This window comes from Durio zibethinus, chromosome 1, assembly GCF_047325235.1.
Source record: "Durio zibethinus cultivar Kanyao isolate XHJ-2024 chromosome 1, ASM4732523v1, whole genome shotgun sequence".
Classification (NCBI taxonomy): domain Eukaryota; kingdom Viridiplantae; phylum Streptophyta; class Magnoliopsida; order Malvales; family Malvaceae; genus Durio; species Durio zibethinus.
The window spans coordinates 31,552,404-31,572,442 of record NC_143162.1 but is presented as its reverse complement, the minus strand read 5'-3'; the positions used below and the strand labels follow the sequence as shown (position 1 = coordinate 31,572,442).

General features: G+C 31.8%; 2 protein-coding genes across 4 annotated transcripts; both read left to right on the top strand.

The window, feature by feature from the left end:
- Window positions 1-2,744: 2,744 nt before the first annotated feature.
- On the top strand, window positions 2,745-11,954 carry UMAMIT20 (nodulin MtN21 /EamA-like transporter family protein). 3 transcript variants are annotated; one of them, XM_089765044.1, is made up of 8 exons: window positions 2,745-3,072; window positions 3,197-3,314; window positions 3,497-3,559; window positions 3,883-3,999; window positions 9,757-9,994; window positions 10,162-10,320; window positions 10,597-10,748; window positions 11,370-11,929. In XM_089765044.1, the coding sequence occupies exons 2-8, from the start codon at window positions 3,199-3,201 to the stop codon at window positions 11,560-11,562; spliced, it is 1,038 nt and encodes a 345-aa protein (XP_089621170.1). In that variant the 5' UTR covers window positions 2,745-3,072; window positions 3,197-3,198; the 3' UTR covers window positions 11,563-11,929. The 3 variants fall into 3 exon arrangements, with proteins under 3 accessions (XP_089621170.1, XP_089621172.1, XP_089621167.1); XM_089765046.1 differs by having other exon boundaries at window positions 3,194-3,314; XM_089765041.1 differs by having other exon boundaries at window positions 2,745-3,314; window positions 11,370-11,954.
- A 4,346-nt stretch (window positions 11,955-16,300) lies between these two features.
- On the top strand, window positions 16,301-19,276 carry LOC111311241 (WAT1-related protein At4g08300-like). Its single transcript, XM_022910615.2, has 7 exons — window positions 16,301-16,564; window positions 16,672-16,734; window positions 17,175-17,291; window positions 17,710-17,947; window positions 18,043-18,201; window positions 18,375-18,526; window positions 18,830-19,276. The coding sequence occupies exons 1-7, from the start codon at window positions 16,353-16,355 to the stop codon at window positions 19,050-19,052; spliced, it is 1,164 nt and encodes a 387-aa protein (XP_022766350.2). The 5' UTR covers window positions 16,301-16,352; the 3' UTR covers window positions 19,053-19,276.
- Window positions 19,277-20,039: the final 763 nt, after the last annotated feature.

Genomic DNA, 20,039 nt, shown 5'->3' with positions numbered 1-20,039 from the left:
TAGTGCAACCAACTTTTTCGTGTACTTTTTTCCTTTGGTATGCAACTTTAAAGTCTCATGAATATTGGTGATTCCATATCTGGCCTTATCCGATTCTACCATTTTGGGAAATCTGATTTGGCATCTTTTCTTGCCAAAAAGCAATTTGCCATCTTTTTGAAACTGAGGAATAATTTCATTTTGTTATATCTTACTGCAATTGCAAAGGAATTGATGATTTGGGATTTGCTGGTGTAGTTTTCCACTGAGAATGTCCAGGTTCTGTGGTTCACCAATTGATTTTGAAATTTTATTCTGATGGGTAACAGCCTAGAAAGTTGATAGAATTGCTTGTGGCTTGTTTAACCATGACTCCACAAACTTGAAATGACATTTTTCCAACTCCTTTGAGAGTGCTTTTCTTATGAATGATCTGTATTACCAAACATATTGCCTGGGGAGTGGATATGCATGTTTATATGTTGTTTCTTATCAACAAGAAGTTGCAGGAACAATTAAAGGATTGCATTGGTTTGTCAGGAGAATCCCACTAGTTATCTCAAAAGATCCTTGAGGATCCTGGAAGCCGAAAGCCTCCAAAATTTGATTCATTGGGTATCTCAACTTGTACACTGTCTTAAACTTTCTACCCTAGATCACAGGCTTTGAGCAAGGAAAAAGGTACTAGTTATCAAAATGTGAAGTCAATTACTGAAAGGAGACAATGTTTCAAGAAATGATGAGATAAAAGTAGTGAAAGGAAGCAAGAAAATCTCATGCAAAGACTGAAAGAGCATTAAAGCAAAGGAATGTAGCCTTTCTGTCTTTTTGACCCTTTTTCCCTGATTTAACGTCTTATTTTTCAAGTCTGCAAGTTCGGTCTCCAATACTCAATTAGTTGAACATGGACTTAGGCTGATTTTTCTCAAGTGCCTTGCAGCTTTGGCATCTTAAAGCAGAGAAATTGAGCTGATTTGGACAATAAGTGGCTGCCCTATGTTGAATCAGACCCCTTTAATGCTTTAACTGCAGTGTTCTTCTGTCATGACTACACAAAATTGTCATCACTGAATTGTTCTTAACAGAAGTGAACTTATACGGATGGAGCACGGCTTGCTTTCCTGTAGCTCTAGCAAATGAAATTGATAGTTTGAGATTGGTACAAACCTTGGAAAAAAATTCTGAATAGTTATTTTTTTTTCGTACAGACAATCTGCGGAATGAACGCAAGATTGGTTCGTACTTTCAAACTTAAGACAATACTAGACATGACAAAGGGCTCCGCAAGACAAGCTTTATACTTAGGATAAGTATATGGAATAAAAGCCATAAAGGGTTGTCAAAACCTGCATCATCTTTGTTTCTTTCTTTTCAATCTCTTTTCTTTTATGACTCGTAGTCTTTACTCGAAATGGTGGATTGTATCAACTTCAAAACAAGGAAAAAAAAAAAAAGGAAAAGGACTAAAATCCTACAACTAAGAGGAACTTTGTACAACCATTTGATTGATTGCCTCTGCCATCTTATTTGCACTTCCAAAATCCTGTCCTTTGGTTTTTGTTTCAATCCTGACTGAATATTTGTGATACAATAACAAATTGACCAAAAACATTTGACACAGTTGATCAGTAAACATACAAGTCTTATTCATTTTGCTTGTAGGAGCAAATACTTCCTCCTGGTCATGCCCATCAAGTCTCAGAGTTTATTATTGAGATATTGATGTGATTGTGGTTTTGAGGCAAAGGATTTGCTTTCATGTCCACATCATGCATGCTGAATGAGAAGCAACAATAAATGGAATTATTCAGAGCTAGCCATTGTTTCTATTTTTTTTTATGTGGCACTTCCAGATGTCAGGGCAGGCCTTATAAATATAAATCCACAGAATTGCACCAACCTTTTTTTTTTTCCCTCTCTTTTTGTTTGTGGAAAAAAAAAAAAAGAATGAATGAAGCTTTTTGAAATGATAATGATGTCAAGTCAGCAACCTACTTAATAAAATTTGTGAAATGAAAATGTTTTGCTTTAGATGAGCTTTCATGGACTGGCGTGAAAATTGTCTAATAGGATTAGAACAGCCCTGAATTCCACTATGGACAACAAACCTAGAAGCACTTAGTTTCTATGGCCTGATCTCATCATGCACTTTTATCAATTATATTCTCCATGTATAGTTTATTGTAACATTCAAAAGGAAGGGAGAGAGAATGTATTTCTATGATCGTTTCTGTTCTTTTGCTTACGCATTGTAATCATGGAAGTTTTCCTGTTATGAGAGATGGAGTGAGTGCTTATTATTATAATCAGATTCAGATTGCATTGTTTCATATGTATCTGATGTCTCTCTTTATATTAAATGCCAAATAGATTTGTTTGGCTATTGTGGATACCAGGCCACTATATCAGATAATCTTGAATCATATGTAATTGTCAGAGTAAGAAACAAATTACAGTGTAGCTGATAAAACAGCATAGAACATACCAAAAACTTAGTCAAAGTCCACCTTAATTAGCATTTGGAATCTTGTTATAACTTTGACTCAAATCAAAGCATTTCCATTACCAGACATTCAAGTTGTTGCATATGGCGGATTATTGCTACTATTTCTCTTGTATTTTTCTTCAATAGTAGTGATTGTTATAAACATGGGATAGGCAGAGCACACAATGCATTTTGCATATAGCACATGTTGAAAGACCATCAGTATATCTTAATGACACTATAGAGTTAGTAATTCTTTTTTGTAACCTTTTGTCTCTCAGCTTAACAGTTTTCATGTCCCACACGCAATATGCCTGCTATTCCCTTAGAGACTTATTTTATATTTCAGCGATCACCATAGGACAATAGACTTAGCCATACCAGTATTTTGTGTCTTCCACTCCCATCTTTAAAAATGAAAAAGAATAAACTATACCAGCACTTTGTCTTCCTCTTTGAATGATATGAAATGGATGTTGATGGTAAAAGCAAGCATCAGCGTCTGAAGATAAGTGGATCAGGGTCCCTGGAGATTCTAAGATGATTAAGTACTTTACATGGGTTATATATATGAGCGCAGTTTGATCAATTCTTACTCAACAATTCAGGTAAAGCTTCTTTTTCTAAGTTAGAGCAAGATGAGAGACCAAACTTTAACTGGAACCCTAAGCGCAAATTTCAATAAGGCAAGGCCTTATTTCTTCATGGTATGCTTGCAATTTGGTGCAGCAGGGATGTATATAATCAGCATGGTAACTCTCAACCAAGGCATGAATCGTTACGTGCTCATTGTGTACCGTAATGCTATTGCTGCACTTGTACTTGCACCTTTTGCACTGCTGCTTGAGAGGTCTGTCTTAAATCTCAAGAGAAAGTCTCACATGTTACACACATTCATGTATAGTTGTGATGCATGCACCATAATATTAGCAGTTGTCAACTACTTGTTGACGGAATATATCACTAATCTCTATATGCCTAATTCTTTTTTTTTTTTCCATCTTTTTTTTTTTTTCTTCATCCTTACTACAGGAAAACAAGGCCAAAGATGACTTTGCCAATCTTCTTACAAATAATGACATTGGGATTTCTAGAGTAATGTTTCTCACCAAATACTTCATCAATTTACAAACATACATACATGCATTTGTTTTTAAGCAAAATAAGTAAGAAAAAAATTGTACCTTTTCTTTTGTCAAAGAAATTATTCCATTAGTTGATCTAATAGTAACCACATTTTAACTTCATGGAAAATTCCAATCATAAAACAATTTCCCTGCTTCAGTCAAACCTAATCAAAAACTGGGTTTACTTCTGTTTTTGCTTAACATATTAATAAAAAAAAAGCATCTAGTTTCAAAGTTAACGTCATAAATCACTATGGTATGTCATCCTAGCTACAAAAATTTTGTTGGCAGGCCAATCCTTGATCAAGGCTTCACTTACTTGGGAATGAAATTTACATCAGCATCATTTACATCTGCAGTTATGAACGCCGTTCCCTCGGTCACTTTTGTGATTGCAGCCATTTTTCGGTAAGATTATACTTAATTATTCATTCCTGAATGCAATTACTACTAATCTTGGCTCCGATTGGGTGGTTGGTTTGGAATGATATTTTACATGAATAGAAAAGTAAACTCATTATTTAAGTGGTCCTAAGTCCTAACTGCAAAATAAATTGAGTTTAATAATTAATTCCATTGTGCTTGTTTTACTAACATTTGGCTGATGATTTGATCAACTCAAGATGATTATGTTCTGTCACCGTGATACTTCATTATGTACATATATATATATATATATATATGTATGAAAATTTTTGAAGTCCCATCAATCAATATCCGAAGAAGACTTTGAGCCTGCAATAATTTCGAAAGTCTACTTGTCCTGGTTTAAATCATGGTAACATCATTTTAATTATTCAGCTATGTACACTCCAAAATTGTCTGTTCAAGAATTGCTACTTTCTAACAGTTGAAATGGATTCAGAGTATTTGACAGAATTTTGATTCTAACATCTGATATAAACTTCCCTTAACTCGGAAGTTCCCATGCATTCTTAATTACCTGATTGAAGTTGTGAAGCAAAAGGATCCTTTGAATCTAAAATTTTACTTGCCCTTCGCAATAACTGATAGAAAAAATAAATAAGAGAAAAAATAATAAAAAAGAATTTGGACTTTCGGATATGAAGAACATTTTTTTAAAGATAATTATATCTTTAGGATAAAATAAAACATCAATCTCTTCAATCGAAAGTAGTAAAAATAGTTATACTAAAAGATTTATTTATAATAAATGAACAGACATAAATTTCTATTTAGATAGTTATGATCTTTTATATAATCATAACCTTTATAAATAATAATTTATTTATATTTAAATAGTTATGATTATTTGTCATATGATAATTATTTGTATTCAAACATAATTATTTAAAATATGAATAAAATTAATACAAAAATTAGTTTTATTCATCAATAATTAAATCTTTTTATCCAATCTAGGATGTACCACTTTCTAAACTACCAACAATCCCCCACTAGTTTAGAATCCTAGTGTTTAATTTTTACATTTCACACAAATAAATATTATGAATATAAAAATATATATCTCGATTTAAACTTTCAATTAGCGTATATATCTTAAAATTCTAACGAAATTGATGGTGTCTATAGATTAAACCTCAACTCCTAATGTTAGAATTGAATATATAACACACATAATACTTATTTATTCTTCTATCAGATGTTTATAATCGCTTTTAGCACTATTATGACAATATGCTTATCTTATTCATAAATATTTATAAGAGAGACCCTAATTCTTCTTATTGAAGTGGCACTACTTCTATGTCTATATAGGTAGAGTTTTCATTATATTTCTGTTGCTTTAGACATTTAAAACTCCATTAAGAGTATAAAACTCATCCTCCCCACGTAATGGATCACATTAATTTCTAAAATTTGAATGGATTTTACTAGTGTTTAATAAACACATAACAATAATTTATTTTTACTCATTAAACTTTATAATTAGATGTTACTAATTTAAAATTGGGTTTCCATTATTGGTGCCTAATAAGAAAGGCTTAAATCCATTCTACTTGTAGTAATACTAATATGGGCGTAAATGATACATTAGTACTCGCAAGTTATTCGGGTTCGATTCGAAAAAAACTCGAATTCGGTTTGATTATTGTCGAGTCGAGCTCGAGCTCGAGTAGCTCGACTTATCGATCGAGCCGAATTCGAGTATTCTTATATCTGACTCGAGTAGCTCGCGAGCCTAATCGAGCTTTTATATTTAAATATATTTTTATTATTTTAATTAATAAAATATTTCGAGTCCGAGTTCGAATTCGAGCATGAATAATCGAACTCTTGTCGAGTATACGAATCGAGCTTATTTTTACATATTAATCGAGCTTAATCGAGCGAGTTCGAGTAGCTCGAATTCGATCACGAATCGAGCTTAAGCTTGAAAAATAAAACTCGATCGAGCTCGAGCCGAGTATCAAGCCCCGAATTGTGAGTCGAGTTCGAGCTCGAGCTTCTCACTATTCGGCTCGGCTCGGCTCGTTTACAGCCCTAACTACTAATCAAATATCTTGAAATTCAATTTTTTTTTTATGATAATTACTCATATTTGAAATTGAATCTCTAATATAATAACTTCATGCTAATATGTTCAAACTTTTTATTTTACATATCATTTAAATGTTCTAGACATTATTGCCTCATTCTTATCATTTTAAGAAATAGTTGGTTTTGGTTGTGGCCACAACTATATATTCATTAATTTCAACCATTCTATTTTCATATTTTTATATATTTTTAATACAATTATACTTCTCGTATAATTGGATAAACTCAATGAATAAACCAAACAATTTTAGTCTTTTTAAGATTTTTAAAGACCTTTTTTATGATTTTAGTTTAATAAGTGTCTAAACTTATTAGTCTGTATAATTTGTTCATAAAATTATACTAAAATCTTACAACATTATGGTGATAATTTTTATTTATTTTGATTCTTATCACCCCCACCATGTGCAACTATGCATCTTTTATTAAATAATGTCTCATTAAATTATTCTAGATATTATATATACTTAACCAAGTTGCCATTTTAGTTATCTTTTCACTATTTTATGTTTTTTTTTTTTAAGTAGGAGGCTTCCAAATCCACCGTTTATGAAAGATAACTAGCAAATATCTTAATATTTCTATAAAAGTTTCAAAACTTTTATATTTTAATTCAATATAAGAGTTTATATCAATAAGTAGATTTCAAATATAATCATGTTTCTATAGCCTACTTTTAAGACTTTTATATCAATTCATAAATACTTATAAGAATCTATTTCATCATAGACACTATTAATAATTTTTTATTACCATGAACAAAACCATTTTCATCACCCAAAGGGATCAAATAGCATTTCTTTTGCTATTGTAAAAGTTTTCATATTTCTAAGATTTTTGAATCACTCATGGCTTCCAAAGTAAATATACTTTGAAATTTTCACTATATAAAACCATAAATGATAAATCATTTGTACAATCCATGAATTAGACCATATATATATAGCAAAAAATTATCATAATGTGATCAAGATTGTAGCATCAATTTTGGCTTATGGCTATTTTAAGCCAACCATAATAATTCACATCATATCTACAAATCATGTAAATTTGGCTATTGAAGTTATCTCATTTATAATGATGGCTTTTTGTGAAAGTCAATTATCTCAAATGTTATCATGAGTTTTCAATGTATATATTAATTGCTTAGTAGCCAATTCCAAGTTCATGACTATTGAAACCTCTAAATTTGATTTCAAAAATTTTTTATGAGAATTTTATTTCTCTACCATTGTGCAATTTATATATCTATGTTTTTTATCACTTTTAATTGGTCATAACATTTTCAGATATATAATAAATTTAAACTTTACTCATAGGACCAATATGCCTATGTAAAATAAGAGTTCATATTATATTTAACTCCAATTTTAAATACTTTCACAATTATTTTGTGATCAATATGTTCATATCTAGATCACCATATCAATGCAAGTCATGAAACATGAATCCAAAGAATCATTTTCATAAAATAGAATAAACAATAATTATAATATCAGTTTTACTCATATTTCATGAAAAAATTCGTGATGAATTTGCATTAGTTAAATCACCAATTGGCTAACTATAAGGGTTATGGCATTCATAAACCAATATTATCTAAGCTCGTATGTTAATATGATATATAACTAGCCACATCCTTACCATTGCCATAAACTATTGAAAACCTTGGGAACTTGTTCACTTTTCATTTTAACAGTCAACAAAAGGTCATTTTTTCGGGTACAAGAAGCAAAAATATCTTCATTATCTTTAACCAATAATGTATTAATTAGATGATGACATTCTATCTCCATAGTCCATATCTTTGTTATATGTATAAGAAAAAAAATTTCATCTCATTCAGTTCATTTTCGTAATATATGACAAACTACACCAATGTTCTCCATGCCATCACAAAAATGGAATTAAATGCATGCATGTATTGGTGCCATTGAATTTGCATGTTCTTTTCTAATTTATAAACATACCTAATTAGACATTGATGAGAATCTTTTAAAATTTTAGTGACCGACGAATGCTTCAATATTTTTTAATGACATACCTTTTCATTTTAATCAATATTCCATATACGAAAAACAATAATACTTATTTGTAATCATTGATTAACTCTTTGATGACTATTTATGATTTTAACTTTGTGATTATTTAGGATAAAATTTTATTTTGTAAAATCACTTCAATGTAATACACCTAGTAGGTAAAAATATATGTCACATTGCCTATGTTTTTAATAATAACAATTATTTGGTTTATTATCCATCAATTAATTCATGAAACACCATATTTTAATAATAATTATTCACATATATTAATTTAATTTTAATTAATTTTCATGAAAATTAAATACAAGTCAAAATTTAAACCAATAATAAATTTTTAAAAAATATCAACATTTGATTTATAAATGACCAACAAAAATAAAACCATAAAAATAGCTTGACTTAACTTATTATCTCAATTTTGGTGTTATGATTTAAAGATAAAACTAATCTTGCAGTCAAATCTTATTTTCTACATATATTATTCACTTATATCTAATTTTTCATGGTAAATACCTTTATCTATTTTTTATTGTTTTCATAGAAACCATGTGACAATTTGCCTGTTCTATATATAACCAAAACATGACAATTAAATAATCGGTCATTCTATTAGAACCTAATTTAATTTGTTACTTTATAGCAAATGATAATTCTTTTGATCACAAATTAATTCATGTCTTTCTCTTTTATGTTTTTAAGCTATTTCCCATCCTAGTCTTTATAAGTATTGATTTTTCAAACAGATATAATACAATTCATTAAACCAATTGTAGAGTCAATTTTAGTTTATGCATAAACTTATACAATGTAATCAATATTTTGCATATTGTGTTTTGAATTTACATACTAATGAAATAAATTGTTAATGTGTTTATCTCATTCAATTAATATTTTTACAAGTGATTATATAAATAATAAAATACATACCTCTAATGAAGATCTTTATAAAAATTAATATTTTGATCTATAGAAATATTAATTCTTTGACACCTTGAGCTTTCTCTAATATTGATCTCCAACATACCAATTTCTTTTCTTTGTATCTTCTTTATGCAAAATATAACTTTCTCATAATTGCTTTTAAAATTGTTAAAAAAAATAAACAAGAGAAGAAGCACAATAGAAAAAAATTTTGGTTTTGAGACGTGAAAAATATTTTTTTAAAGGTAATTATGCTTTTAGGATATAATAAAACCCCAAACCCTCCAATCAGAAGCAGTGAAAATGATTATACTGAAAGATTTATTTATAATAAATGAACAAATATAAACTTCTATTATGATAGTTATGACCTTTTGTGTAATCATGACTTTTATGAATAATAATCCATTTATATTTAAATAGTTATGATAATTTATCATATGATAATTATTTGTGTTCGAATATAATTAATTAAAATATGAATAAAATTAATAAAAAATCAATAATTAAATCTTTTTATCCAATATAAGATGCCTTACATTCTAAACTACTATCAACAACCTTTCTTAGCTGCTCATTTGCTTAATAAACGGCTAAGTTTTTCTTTTCTTTCCATAGTTCTTTTAGATACTTGTGCTCTAAGTATTACTGCTAAACAGTAAAATTGTCTGATCAGATTAGAGCATGTAAGGATTAAGGAAGGACGCAGTCAAGCGAAGGTCATTGGGACCCTGGTAACCCTTTCAGGAGCTTTACTTATGACACTTTACAAAGGCCCTGTCATTGATCTAATATGGTCAAGTAAAACAAGCCACCATGGAAGCAGTGGCGTCTCATCTGATAAGCACTGGATATCTGGGACACTATTAATCCTTGTAGGTTGTGTTGCCTGGTCCTGTTTCTATGTACTGCAAGTAAGTTCGGTCTTACATGCCATCAACCATCCACTAATGGGTGGAACTGTAGTTTTTTATAGTCAAATAACAGATCCATTATAAAAACATCATGCTTGGAAATGCACAATCTAAAAACATCTTAAACTTCAGGTAATTAATCAACCTTTCTTTTTCAAATGGCACAGTCAATTACCATAAAAAAATACCCGGCAGAAATCTCTCTTTCCTCCTTGATATGCTTGGCCGGTGCAATCCAGAGTTTGGGAATTGCCCTAGCTGTAGAGCATCGCCCTAGTGGATGGGCAGTTGGCTGGAACTCTAGGCTTTTGGCTCCATTGTACTCAGTAAGTACCTAATATTCCCTTGGTAAAGTCCTATATCTAGGAAAATTATCATCAAAACAGAAAAGCAGATTAGGCCATGTTTTCAGGTCTATAATTCTGTGCTATCAGGATGTGATCAGACTATAAATATTACTTTGAAGTTTGAATTGTTTGGTATGTTCCTAAAACTATAAATACCTTTAGTTTCAAGTGTTTCATTGGTTTGGCCAGTATTATATAATAAGATCTGCTTAATCAAATGACCGGCTTACCTAAACCAACCTGGTTTTAATGAAGGGTGTAGTTAGCTCTGGAATTACATACTATGTGCAAGGTCTGGTCATGAAAACAAGAGGCCCTGTATTTGTCACTGCCTTCAATCCTCTCTGCATGATAATCGTTGCTGCTCTTGGTTCTGCCATCCTAGGCGAGCAAATTCACCTTGGAAGGTATATTGACCCATCTTTCCAGCATCATATACAAAATCATTTCATTTTTATGTACAACTCCTTTCAGGACACTAAAAAATCAAAGTTTAAAAAAATAATGAAAATCATTAGTCCAAAAGCAACTTCAGCAATCACTTTTTACTGGTAAGACTATTTATGGTGGCATAGTTTCCTTTATGACTTGTGATCAACCTTGAATCAAAAATGCTCCAATTAAAAGAAATAAGATGAAGTATATTATAAGGCAAGCCTGGTCCATTAGCATACCCAATCCCCAATTACTAAAGGTGCTTTCAAATAATCATGCACTATCTAAATTAAGAAGGAAAATTTGGTGAGCTTCTTTCTTCTTTGTCCTATAGATTAGCGAATGGAGCATAAGAAAAACAAACATTTCTAGGAGTTCTCATCTTACACATTGCTTTGGGTTTTTTCCTTTTTTATGAATAAATTTATAAAGACAACCATGGCAAAGCCATCAATTACGCACTGTAAATAAAACTTTGAGCAAGTGCCATAATAAAGAAAGAAAAGGAGAAAAAGGTACAACTTTAGGTATTTGTTCTTCTCAATTCCTATCCTTTTATTAGCTTATGTTTTCTTCTTTCATGTTGCATGTAGTATCATAGGAGGAGTTATTATCGCAATCGGCCTCTATTCTGTGGTGTGGGGGAAAAGCAAGGATTGTCCATCAGCATCTACCCCCGCAAAGGTTGATTATATCCAAGAGCTACCAATTTCAGAAAAGAATTGTTCTGATGGCACTAAGCTTGGCATTGCCACAATTAACATTGCTCAGCAGGGTGGAAAGTAAAAGATATTCCTAAAAGCATGACCTTAGAAAAGTATCAGGAAAACCTCACCTGTTTCAAAGAGTAATAAATCTCTGTACATAAAAGCCTTTCCATTAGTCTCTTCTCTGCAACTTATTAGTGAAAATACTATGGAAATTACATCAAGGCATGGTACATGTGAGCACAAAATATATTGGCTTGATTAATGTCATTATTGTTTATAGACTAATAAAGAAAGTACTATATATATAAAGAGAGGTGGAATTGCAGACAAATAACTTTTGCCGCGATACTTATGGCTATCCAAGACAAATTTTCCTTTTGTTTACCACAATCAGAATGTGGCAGTGAGATTGTGCACTATAAATAATTGAGGATATGGGGCTTTCTGGTTTATAATATATTAATATTACTTTTAGTCAAGAAGTATTTATATTGTGTTTGTAAAGGTAGATTATTAGCTTCCATTTCTTCAAACTTCTGATGCACTGCATTGCCTGTGAATTTCAAATGACTTGTAATAAAATTGGAATTGCTTTCCAAATTTGTCAACATATTTTTCTTTTTGTCATGTCAATGTTTTGAGAAATACTCGTGGTTGGTTCATGTCAAAACTTTTGTATGTGGAATTGAGCTCCATTCTGTAAATTTTTATGAACCGTCTTCCTGCATGTACTGTGAATCTAAACCAGACAAATTATTCTATTGATGATCCAGACACCTACGAGATGCATTTGCATTAACTTTAACTTCATTTAGTTTAAATGCAAATGGAACTTTTTATCTGCTTGCCTACCTACTATATGAATATATGCGTTTTACATCTGAATCTCAAAGAAACTGCTTTCATTGTCACTAGGGCCCCTTTTTCATCATGAATTGCACTTAATGGACAAGGTTTAGCCGTAAAATATATTTCGAAAAGAAAATCAAAAGCGCTGTTCAAATTCATATCTAAGAGCACCTAGCTATGACGAAAGGTCGAATAAATCTACAAGTTTTTGATCTTCTTATTGAGTCATAATGGATTGAGTAGCACGATCTTCTACGTGAAATATATTGGTTGGCCAGTTTAAAATAGGTATAGGATATGGGTCGAAATTCGGTTCTGCCATTCTGGTTCGGCAAGGCCAGGGAATAATCTTTTGGAACAAATTTTGACATGGTGATAAGTCGAGTCTACCCTGATTTGATGTAGGTGAATAAATATGCTATGCATTTCAGACCGTTTTCTGTTCTTGAACATGGTATAGGATCAATACGAATAATTAAAGCCTTGAAGAGAAAACCCAAAAAGAATCAAATCTTGAAAAATTTTTATGCATGAGAATATCAAAGACGTAAGGCACATGGCAATGAACTTCTGCCCTGCCAAATAAAAAGGCTAGAGTCCTCACTATGGTCTAGTGGCCTCGGATTGGAACCTGAAAGTCTACTGACAAAACCAAAATAACATATATCTCTTAACAATTACAACGAAATTGAACTTATTGGAACATTATCAGGAAAAGAAAACAAAACCTGGAAAGATCAGCTAATTAATTGCATGGCTAGTCAATTCTGTGATTGATCATGATAATCCAGGATTAGCAAAAGGAACTCCATTGGCTTTTGCTTGATAAAAAAGAATTGACACATTTGAGGAAAAGGGTTTAATGTTGAAAGGCTGGCCCCGTATTTGAAGTGGCATCAGGATTGATTTCTATAAAAAAAAAAAATGTGTAGAAAGGGGACAATACAAAGGGGAAAAAATAAAACTTGGGAATTGTTCATTGCATGGCTAGTCATTTTTATGATGCGTAAGCAAGCAAAGGAAAGTTTAATTTCATTTTTATTTCCCATTTTTTTCCCTTTTGTAGAGGTGATTATTGACCACAACTCTCCATGAAAATACGGTATACAACCAATCTCTTTCCAATCCTCCTAGACATGTTTGACATTTCTTCCGAATGTTCCCATTTGTCACGTGTGATTCCACCAAGCAACCTCATTTTTTCATGTTGGAATCCAAACGTGAAAGCACCAACTTTGCATTGTCTCCCCATGGTTTTTATACTCATCATTAAAAATTATTTTTGGATATTTGGATTAATATTGTAACTCTTTCGCTTCAAACCCATGGCACTTGGTCATGGCAACGTCAGCTACCATTAGGTAAACCTCGTTAACATGCAAGGTTAAATCAATTTTCAATAAATATTTTATTTCAAAATAATACCTCAATATTCCATTAAAATCAAAACTGAAATTTGTGAGAATTTTATTACAAAATTTCCATATTATCTTTCATAATAACCATAATAATAATTTTAAACATCAAAATGTAATGTATTCTTTCCAAATCCAATCTCCAACACTCATTTCTTGGTATCTATAAAAATATTTTAAAACAGTGATGAACTTAACAAATCATTAAGTAACAAGATTTAACTGGCTGGATTAAGTAGTACAAAAACAATACTTTCAAATCATAATTTTCAATTCAGGATATTTTATCAATAAATCAAAATTTCCGTACACAATAAATATTTTACAATAAACATTAATTTTTCGTTCTATATCATAATTCACAATAACAATCGTGAAAAATCACAAATGTTCAAACTCTACAATAATAACGTGATTAACACGATGTTCACAATCCACAATAACAATCAGTTAATGCTATAGATCCCAGGTCTAACCACCAGTCTAAACCCTTCAATCATGCTCTTTTTAATGGAGAAAAAATTTCACTTACCTTGAAAAGATATTCCAACTATTTTCTAACCCTGAACTGTAAGATTTTCAACCTCTCATTAGAATTGTTAATGAATTTTCTCTTTTTGTTTTTTTTTTTCTTAACATATAAAATGGACTATTAACTTGGCTATTTATAACCCTCCTAAAGGTCGAAGGTTCAAGGCCAGCCAATTGTTTTTTTTCCAAAATCTGCCAGAATACTACAAGGGTTGTAGCCACCATGTGTTTAATTTTGTCTAATGGCAGCCTTTACATGTTCAAAATCTACCTATATTTTTAAATGCCAGTCTCCCTGTGTTGAAGTTTTGGAAGGTGATTTCAAGGCCAGCTAAAAGAATTTCTAAGGCAGCCATCATGTTTTCAAGACAGCCGTTAATGTTCAAAGTCTGCGAAGGACTTTCAAGGACAGTCTACACATTTTCAAGTCATCCATAAAATTTTAATTAACAATTCAAAGACGGTTGGTTGAAATTATAACCTCAAAACCAAATTTTTTTTTTGTAAACCATAGAGTTTCAGCCAAATATGTAGAAGTAGTAGGCTAGGATATCACACTTTTCTCCTTGGGAAATTTATATGCACTACCCTTAATAATACAGCAAAATTTGAGCAATTTTGATATATAACTTCATTATTGCATCTATTTATTTGTAGCAGTTAATATGTCTAATTCAGTGACGCCACTCATATTTAGCAATTTTTTTGTCCATAAGATATAGTTAGTGATATGAGGACTAGATCTCACAGGGTTTCAAACTATCTATGCACTTCGACTTTATTGTATATTAATCATTGAACTAATATTACTGGTTAATTATCTTGATCTAGTTAGTATCAAATTCTTTTGGCTTTCTCATTTGGTTGAAAAAACCAGAAGGAATTTTGAGTAGAGGAGAATTTCTTCTTCTTTTCTATCATTGGAATTGACATAAGACATAATAAAATTTTGGGCAATTTGTGAATGATGCAATAAGTGTTTGCTCCAAATTTCAGCTACATAAAAAGCAATGAATTTATTGACAGTGAAATGAAATGAAGAGGCAGGCAGCAGGGGGAATAAGAATAAATCTTTTTCAATGCAAACATTCGGAATTATCTTTGGGAAGGTATATAAGCAAAGTGGTTTCCGCTTCACCCATTTAATTAAAGTCAGAGATGCCTAATCTAAAATGATTATTAATCTGCAAGCAATTAAATCCAATTAGCATCTTAAACTCTATTATTCTAATGTTAGAAAGAATTTCAGGTTTCAAGCTTCAACAAGCACGTTTCAGAAATGCCCAAGTGAAATTTCTCCCGAAATATAGCACTAAAACAATATAAATTCTTTATCATCAGAAAATTTCGTTTCTGTCAACGTCATTTACACTAATTAGATTGCTTTTACTTTGGGTTGCGATTGAAGGTTAAAGCAAAATTATTTCATACTCATCAGCCGGTATAGATTTTTAAACTTCATTGGTGAGTTAAATGATTGTAACATGTTTTGTTTTAGTGTTTTTTTTTTTTTTAACCTGGATTGTGAAGTTTAAAAACTCTATCAAAAAACAATTTCCAAAGTCAAAATATGGAGAGTAAATCATAGTGAATTCCGTGAATACATCAGAAAGTTTTTAAGTAAACAATGATTTTAGAAATGGTGGCCACGACTCATAGCACCCAACACTATAAGTTTTGCATGCATCATCCGCACTTACCTAACCATCATTTGGTGTCAATGAATCAAATCCCCACTTCCCACAAAAACAATTAAAAAAATGACAGAAACAAATAAAGGCAAAGCACCACATGCACAGAGATCTACAGAAACACACTTCTTTATTTCTTTTATTTTTTGGTTTTCCTCTGATTCTATCAAGTGAGAGGATTCTACCAGGGGGCCCTTTTTTTTTTTTTTTGGTTTAATGGATAAGGGAATCTAAATTAGAGTGAGAGTTAGTGCCTTAGACTCGTGCAACTCTTAAATTTATTGGAAAATAATGCACTTTCTTGTCTATAAGAAGGCCATTTCTCATTCAGAAGTTGGCAGCCAAAGAGCAAGTACTAGAGAGAAAAGAGAGACAGAAATATGGGAGACCAAACGCCATGTGCAGCTTTGTCTAATGTGTTGAAGAAAGCGAAACCATACCTGGCAATGGTCTCCCTACAGTTTGGATATGCAGGGATGTACATAATCTCCATGGTTTCTATGAAGCATGGCATGAGTAATTTCATCCTTGCTACATACCGTCATGTTGTCGCAACCATTGTCATTGCACCCTTTGCTTTTGTTCTTGAAAGGTTTCTCTTCTTCTCCCTCTCCCTCTCCCTCTCCCTCTCTCACAAAAACATTCATATTTCTTGAACCCCCCCAACCTTATTTCTGCTTTCCATTCTTTTACATGCAGGAAAATAAGGCCTAAGATGACCCTCCCTATCTTCCTCAGGATTGTGATTCTTAGTTTCCTGGAGTAATGCTCTAAACTCCCTTCTTTTTTGCATCTTTTTGCAGATAAATGCATCTTCATATGTTTCCAACGTGCTTCTACATATTTAAATACATGCATATATATATATATATATTATAAATGCAGTTAAAATGGTCTCCAACTTGTGGCTGCAATGCAAGAATTGGATTCTCTGTTTCTTTTTTTTTTTTTTCACATTAACCATTTTCAGTTCTTGCTCATGAAACTTAGTGAATCTTCAATTCAAAAAAATAGTTTACATATCCATCCACAGATTATGGTAGCAATTTAAATGACAAATCAAGTTTTCTTCTTTTTAGCAGCATATATAATATATCCCCAAGTCCATGTGTGTTTCTTGTTCTTGATATATTTATAAATACAATGTCAACTACTAACCAAGAGCGTAAAGGCCTAATTGATGTTGTTTTTTGGATCTACAGGCCAGTGCTTGACCAGAACTTATACTATCTGGGAATGAAGTACACAACAGCAACATATGGATCTGCTTTCGTCAACATGCTTCCTGCTGTTACCTTCATATTGGCAATGATTTTCAGGTGAAAAGATTCAAACCAATTCATCATTTATTAATATTGTCGCGCAAAATCACACTAGTGAAAAAGATGTGTCATTAAGATTCTACAACCAGTGGGAGGCTCAAGCCTCTGGGACCCCTGATTGAAAATATGTCAGTGCCCACCACATCAAACTGCTTAAAAGTTCCATCATATTCATTCTTTTTCCATTTATTTTTTTATTAATTAAAAAAGACTGGCTTCAAATAGATATATATATATATATAAATATATTTATATCCACAAGAACTTTAGGTGAGAATTGAATTACTAATAAACTTGGTACTGCTCTAATTACAGATCAAGGATCTTGGGATTTAAATTTTTTTTTTTTTAATATCATCAATAGGATTGGAGGAATTTGTCATTGTTTAATACGATAATTACTTATGTCAATCAGGTTAGAGAAGATCAATGTAAAGAAGATACACAGTCTAGCAAAGACCATTGGAACTGCAATCACGGTCGTGGGAGCAATGGTCATGACTTTGTACAAAGGTCCCATTATTGACTTCATCAAGTCAGGAGGAGCTACACACCATGGGACTACCAGTGAATCTGCAGACAAACACTGGGTTACAGGCACCATAATGCTTCTTGGAAGTATCTTTGGCTGGTCAAGCTTCTTTATTTTGCAAGTGAGTCGAAATATTTCTAGTCTGTTGAATAAACAAAGTTGATTAAACTACATAATTATATATGAGCTAATATTGGGTTATGGTTTCTGGTTCAGTCCTTCACATTGAAGAAGTACCCGGCAGAGCTCTCTCTTACAGCTTGGATATGCTTCATGGGAATGGTGGAAGATGCAGGAGTGTCCCTTGTCATGGTCCGTGGCCTAAGTGCCTGGAAAGTTGGCTGGGACTCAAGGCTTCTTGCTGCAACTTACTCAGTAAGTGCCCCAATAAAACCAAATACAATGAATACAGAAACAAAAAGAGATACCAACTATTTATTTATTGTAATTGCCAGCCATGATGCACTTGAAAAGTCTTAGTAAAACAAAATAAGCAGACACATGAATCACAAGTGCTTAACCCTTTAATATAATTTGTGATTGATTAGGGAATAGTGTGCTCCGGAATCGCATATTATGTGCAAGGAGTCGTGATCAGGGAACGAGGGCCAGTCTTTGTAACATCTTTCAGCCCTCTATGCATGATCATCACTGCTGCACTAGGGGCCATTGTTTTAGCAGAAAAAGTCCACCTTGGAAGGTATTTGCGCTTTGATCTTCAACTAATATCGACACCAAAAGCATATCCTATTAATCCTGGGATGATAACAATGTTTACTGAGACATGAATATATGGTGCACTATCAAATATTATTAGAGATAATTACTTTTGCAGATAGAGACAGAATATGTACACTGTCAAGTAGTTTTCTTTGCTTTATTAACCATTAAACAACTGAGAAGTCTTATTCAATTAGTGGATTCTGCATTGGCATTCCTTGTTCTGACTTCTCATTTGTTTCTCCTTTTTTTTTTTTAATTTCTTTTCTTTGGTTGATTTCAGCATACTTGGAGCCATTATCATAGTCTCAGGCCTTTACACTGTGGTATGGGGCAAAAGCAAAGAAGGGAAAAACTCAGAAACTGATGAGAAAAGCAATGCCCTGCAGGAATTGCCAATCACAAATAATGCTAGATCAATCAGTGTTGATGATGGCATTGATGAACCTGCCAAAATTGTTAATATTCCAGCTTCAAAGAACCCTTTCAGCACTCAAGGAATATAAAAAATATATATTTTCTTTCAAATGCTTATAAATTTCTGGCAGAGTTGTTCTTCCCAAAGCGATAAAAAAGTACTATGTGACCACCCCCTCCCCCCCTCTCTCTCTCCCTCCATCTCAAAACTGCTCTGCATCTAAGTAATTTGTAGCTTAGCTATCATCTTCTGATTGTACTCTGAGGCTTTAATTTGGTGAAGTAAAAACCATGAATCAATGCGGTTTGCCTATGTTCTTATCCAAATATTTAAATTCGTAAGATGCTATAACAAAAAAATCTAGTGCAAAAATCAGAATATAGGAACCAAAACAGCTAACCCTGTTCCAGAGAATTGTACTGGTATCTCAAATTTTTGTTTAAGTTCATTGGAATACTTTTATTTCACATCCCGACAGCTACATGTCTATGGGTTGATTAAAGCGGCCAAGGGAAGAATCAAATTCTTCTTGTAACTCGGCCATGTGAAGAATACAAAATGCTAAAAAAATCACTTATTCTTGGTTTTTATTTGTTTTAACATGGAACATTCCACTTTCTTGATAATTAAACTATTTTATCAGTTACTTGCAAAGAATCATTGAATAACATTTTTTTTTTAAACTCATTCCTTAACTTTTTTTTACTTTATTTTATTTATAGATTCTGTATTCTCCAATCTCTCATCTGAATTGCTTAAAGAAATGTTCTAATTAATTATTAAACATAAACTTTTGTAGACACCTCAAGGGGTTTTAATTGTTTTTGTTAATGAAAATATAAAAAATTGAAAAAGAAAAAAAATCAGTGGTTGAGTTTGTGTAAAACTTGGATTGAAGAGTTTGAGGTGGATTGGAAAAGTTTGAGTTGAATTAAAATTTGAAGGGAAAATTTAAAAGGAATTGGAATTTCTTTTGGATATAAGGTTCTTTGGATTTAAGCCTATAAATACAGTCCTACACCAAACAATAAAGCACACAGAGAGATAGAGAAACAAATAATACAGCCGCAAGTAG

Excerpts from the sequence above, each read along its gene's own strand:
- UMAMIT20 (XM_089765041.1), top strand. The coding sequence starts at position 3,103 with ATGAGAGACCAAACTTTAACTGGAACCCTAAGCGCAAATTTCAATAAG. Across the intron at positions 3,315-3,496 it reads TTTGCACTGCTGCTTGAGAG|GAAAACAAGGCCAAAGATGA; the intron begins GTCTGTCTTAAA and ends TCCTTACTACAG. Across the intron at positions 10,749-11,369 it reads GAGCAAATTCACCTTGGAAG|TATCATAGGAGGAGTTATTA; the intron begins GTATATTGACCC and ends TGTTGCATGTAG.
- LOC111311241 (XM_022910615.2), top strand. The coding sequence starts at position 16,353 with ATGGGAGACCAAACGCCATGTGCAGCTTTGTCTAATGTGTTGAAGAAA. Across the intron at positions 16,565-16,671 it reads TTTGCTTTTGTTCTTGAAAG|GAAAATAAGGCCTAAGATGA; the intron begins GTTTCTCTTCTT and ends TTTTACATGCAG. Across the intron at positions 17,948-18,042 it reads CAAGCTTCTTTATTTTGCAA|TCCTTCACATTGAAGAAGTA; the intron begins GTGAGTCGAAAT and ends TTTCTGGTTCAG.